Source organism: Pygocentrus nattereri, chromosome 7 (assembly GCF_015220715.1).
Source record: "Pygocentrus nattereri isolate fPygNat1 chromosome 7, fPygNat1.pri, whole genome shotgun sequence".
Lineage (NCBI taxonomy): Eukaryota > Metazoa > Chordata > Actinopteri > Characiformes > Serrasalmidae > Pygocentrus > Pygocentrus nattereri.
In genome coordinates, this window is record NC_051217.1 from 24,887,341 (window position 1) to 24,892,415 (window position 5,075).

At 41.6% G+C, this 5,075-nt stretch overlaps 1 protein-coding gene across 1 annotated transcript in view; it reads right to left on the bottom strand.

Annotated features, from left to right (window-relative positions):
* Window positions 1-751: 751 nt before the first annotated feature.
* The window catches only part of LOC108440599 (actin, muscle-like), a 69,749-nt gene continuing 65,425 nt past the window's right edge, over window positions 752-5,075 (bottom strand). The window contains exons 3-5 of the mRNA XM_037540208.1: window positions 3,452-3,680; window positions 2,381-2,559; window positions 752-913 (exon numbers count right to left, since the gene is read on the bottom strand). Of these exons, the coding sequence (XP_037396105.1) occupies window positions 752-913; window positions 2,381-2,559; window positions 3,452-3,680 (570 nt within the window). The remainder of the gene's footprint in view (window positions 914-2,380; window positions 2,560-3,451; window positions 3,681-5,075) is intronic.

Here is a 5,075-nt window from a genome sequence, read left to right on the forward strand (position 1 = left end):
CTGTAGAACTACAAAGTGCAGCTATACAGTAAGTGGAGCTGATAAAATGGACAGTGAGCGTAGAAAAAGGAGTTGGTCAGAATGTTACGTCTGATGTCATGTTGCAGACGCCTGGTATAGGGGCTGTATAAACTTGTGAGTGAATGGTACATTTTGAAACTTTATGTTTATATGCTCCTATATTTCTAAAAAAGTGAGGAAAATCAGTTTTCCATGATATGGGCTCTTTAAATCAAAGCTCATTTGATGACTGTTTGGTGCCAGGAACACAGAGACGCGTCACAGTGTGGATGGTAGGAAAGTTTATTGTATTCAGGATCAAAAGCCAAACAAGAACATGAGTGAATAGCCTGTGAACTCTCCATCAGAACAATCCCAGACTCAGTCTTCCTTATGGACACAGACAGAGCCACGCTTTTGAACTCAGGGTTCTTCAATAAAACTGTTCTATATTGATCCATGAACACTCAAAGAAACCACTGCATGCTTAAATGTCTCTTAAGATTGATGGAGAATATGATGTAGAGACCCTTTTGAAATGGGTTCTATAGAACAACAAAAAAGGGTTCTTCTACTGGTATGACATCAAGCTTGTAAAAAGCTTGTTTGATTTGATAAGAGAACCATTTAAGCAAGCAAATGATTCTTTGAGCCTTCATGGTTCTATACAGAACTGTTTTCTTTACTAAAGAACCCTTGAAGAATGATTTTTGTGAGCAGTCTGGACTTCACTAAGCCACCCACAGAGTTTCTACAGAGCTTCAGAGGAGAGATGAGAGCTGTGTGTGTGTTTGTTGGACGATGGAAGGTTTAGCCTCATCGTACTCATCCACATCTGCTGGAAGGTGTACAGAGAGGCCACAATAGAGCCACCGATCCAGACTGAGTACTTACGAGAGAGAGAGAGAGAGATAGAGAGAGAGATAGAGAGAGAGAGAGAGAGAGAGAGAGAGAGAGAGAGAGAGAGATAATAAATATGAAACATCTAGTATAAAGCAGTTCTAATTATTTAAATTATTGTTGCTCTGAGTTATTAAACACAATATTATTATTACACATATGAACAGTTTGGGATTGAGTTTTGCACAGATGAACCACACTTTGTGAATCACACACTGAGGGAGGAGTTATAGAGTTTGATGGCCACAGGTAAGAATGACGTCCTGTGGTGCTCTCTGGTGCATTTCGGTAGAATGAGTCTTGCACTGAATGAGCTCCTGTGTCTCATCACCGTGTCATAGAGTGGGTGGGAGCCATTGTCCATAATGGCCTGCAGCTTAGACAGCGTCCTCCTCTCCGACACGACCGTCAGCGAGTCCAGCTCCACACCCACAACATCACGGGCCTTGCGGATCAGTTTGTTGAGTCTGTTGGCATCTGCCACCCTCAGCCTGCTTCCCCAGCATGCAACAGCATAGAGGATAGCACTCGCCACCACAGACTCATAGAAGAACCTGAGCATAGCCCAGTGCAGTTTATTGTCAATATACACACCCAGATATTTGTAATCCTCCACACTGACCCCCCTGATGAACACGGGTCACCAGTGCCTTGTCCCTCCTCAGGTCCACCACCAGTTCCTTTGTCACATTGAGCTGCAGGTGGTTCCGCTCGCACCATTCGACAAAGTCCTTCACCATCGCCCTGTACTCATCCTCATCACCCTTGCTGATACATCCAACTATTGCAGAGTCATCAGAAAACTTCTGAAGGTGGCAAGTGCAGTAGCTGAAGTCCGTGGTGTAGAGGTTGAAGAGGAAGGGAGAGAGGACAGTTCCTTGTGGAACTCCAATGTTGCTGACCACTCTGTCCGACACGCAGTGCTGCAGGCGTACATACTGTGGTCTGCCAGTCAAGTAGTCAACAATCCGGGACACAAGGGGGGCATCTACCTGCATCACTGTGAGCTTATCACCCAGAAGAGCAGGCCAGACAGTGTTAAATGCACTGGAGAAGTGAAAAAACAAGAGAAAGACAGAGAGACAGAGGGAGAGAGAGGAAGACGGAGAGCAAGAGAGACAGAGAGAGGCAGAGAGAGAGACAGTAAGTAAATGTGTCTAAAGTTTGTCCATTGAGGCTTTTTTCATTCTCTTCTTTCTCGCCCTTGGTTTTTCTCTCACCAGCAGTTTCTCTTACTATCTCCTCTCTGCCACTCTCTCATCCTTTTGCCTTGCTCCTCCCTCTTTCTTGTTTGCTCTTCTTTTATTCTTTTTTCTCTCCTCCTCTCTCAGCTTTCTTTGTGCATCACGGTGCTGCAGTGACATTATGCCATGCAGTTCGCCCCACACCTGTCCTGGCCGACCAGGTGAATGTGATTCTCTGCTGCAGTAACTAAAGAACACTGGTTCTGTAGCTGCAGGTGGGTCACGCTGTCAGTTACCTTGATCTTAATGGTGCTGGAGGCCAGAGCCATGATGTCCTTCGGCATCCAGTCTCCGATACCTGGGCACATGTTGGTACCTCCAAAGAGGACATTATTGGCGTAAAGGTCCTTACAGATGTCGATATCACGCTTCATGATGCCTGAGGAGAGGAGTGAGGAGAACATTCTAACATGGCCTCACATTTACTCTTAGGAACCCAGAGTAACATAACTACATAACCAATTATGTGATTGATTTCAAAATTACTCCTGTTTCCATGGTTACGCTACACCCATTTACATGGTTGTGCTACACCCAATTTCATGGTTAATGTTTATTTATTTCCATGGTTACTCTACACTCATTTTCATGGTTACTGTATATTAATTTCCATTTCCATGGTTACACTACACTACACCTATTTCCATGGTTACACTACACTACACCCATTTCCATGGTTACACTACACCCATTTCCATGGTTACGCTACACCCATTTCCATGGTTACACCACACTTGTTTTCATGGTTACGCTAGAGCAATTTTCATGGTTATGTTATGAAGAAGTTCACCTCCATGTAAAACATCTCCATGTAAAACACCTCCATGTTAAACCTTCACACCTCCATATTAAATACCTCCATGTTAAACACCTGCATATTAAACACCTCCATGTTAAACCTTCACACCTCCATATTAAACACCTCCATGTTAAACCTTCACATCTCCATATTAAATACCTCCATATTAAACACCTCCATGTTACACACCTCCATGTTAAACACCTCCATGTTAAACCTTCACACCTCCATATTAAATACCTCCATGTTAAACACCTGCATATTAAACACCTCCATGTTAAACCTTCACACCTCCATATTAAACACCTCCATGTTAAACCTTCACACCTCCATATTAAACACCTCCATGTTAAACCTTCACACCTCCATATTAAACACCTCCATGTTAAACCTTCACACCTCCATATTAAATACCTTAATGTTAAACACCTCCATATTAAATACCTCCATGTTAAATACCGCCATACTAAACATCTCGAAATTATACGAAATTATAGTTATAACTGACCAGTGAAGGAGGGCTGGAAGAGGGTTTCTGGGCAGCGGAAACAATCATTGCCGATAGTGATCATCTCACCATCGGGCAGCTCATAGAACTTCTCCAGGGAAGAGGATGAAGCTACGGTGGTCATTTCATTCTCAAAGTCCAGACCTACGTAACACAGCTTTTCCTTAATGTCCCTCACAATCTCACGCTCAGTTGGAACACAGAACCACCAGTGGTCAGATTCGTTAGACTAACATAATCTCAGACATCACAAAGATCAGATCACGACTGTTAACAATTATATCCACATTGAAGAAGATATGTTTCAGATCATGGATGGGTTAAATGCGGAGGTGGGATTAAAAAAGTATCACTTAACTTATTCCCCCTACTGCAGTGCTTGCATTCCACTAGGTTGTGCTATTTTTACCCTGCACTGTGGACAATGAGGGCAGACATACTCCGCTCCCACCCTGCACTGCTGCAAAAGGGGATTAAAATTCCTCAGCCAACTGACAGCAGCCCTCCCAAGCCTCTTTGAGGAGCACTGCGAGCTTCTATTTATGGACTGAGCTCTCAAAAAAAAAAAAAACACATATCCATCTACCTGTCTGTCTGACCATCTATATACCTTTCTATCTGTCTGTCTGTCTGTCTGTCTGTCTGTCTGTCTGTCTGTCTATCTATCTATCTATCTGTATCTATCCAGCTATCTGTATCTATCTATCTATCTATCTATCTATCTATCTATCTATCTATCTATCTATCTATCTATCGATATACCTTTCTATCTGATAATCTATCCATCTGTATGTCGGACCATCCATCTACCTTTCTATCTGTTTATCCATTCATCTATCTGACTGTCTGTCTGTCTGTCTGTCTATCTATCTATCTATCTATCGATATACCTTTCTATCTGATAATCTATCCATCTGTATGTCGGACCATCTATCTACCTTTCTATCTATCTATCTATCTATCTATCTATCTATCTATCTATCTATCTATCTATCTATCTATCTATCTATCTATCTATCTATCTATCTATCTATCTATCTATCTATCTATATACCTTTCTATCTGATAATCTATCCATCTGTATGTCGGACCATCTATCTACCTTTCTATCTGTTTATCCATTCATCTATCTGACTGTCTGTCTGTCTGTCTGTCTGTCTATCTATCTATCTATCTATCGATATACCTTTCTATCTGATAATCTATCCATCTGTATGTCGGACCATCTATCTACCTTTCTATCTATCTATCTATCTATCTATCTATCTATCTATCTATCTATCTATCTATCTATCCATCTGTATGTCGGACCATCTATCTACCTTTCTATCTGTTTATCCATCCATCTGTCTGTCTGTCTGTCTGTCTGTCTGTCTGTCTGTCTGTCTGTCTGTCTGTCTGTCTATCTATCTATCTATCTATCGATATACCTTTCTATCTGATAATCTATCCATCTGTATGTCGGACCATCTATCTACCTTTCTATCTGTTTATCCATCTATCTATCTGACTGTCTGTCTGTTTTTCTATCTGACTGTCTGTCTGTTTTTCTATCTATCTATCTATCTATCTATCTATCTATCTATCTATCTATCTATCTATCTATCTATATACCTTTCTATCT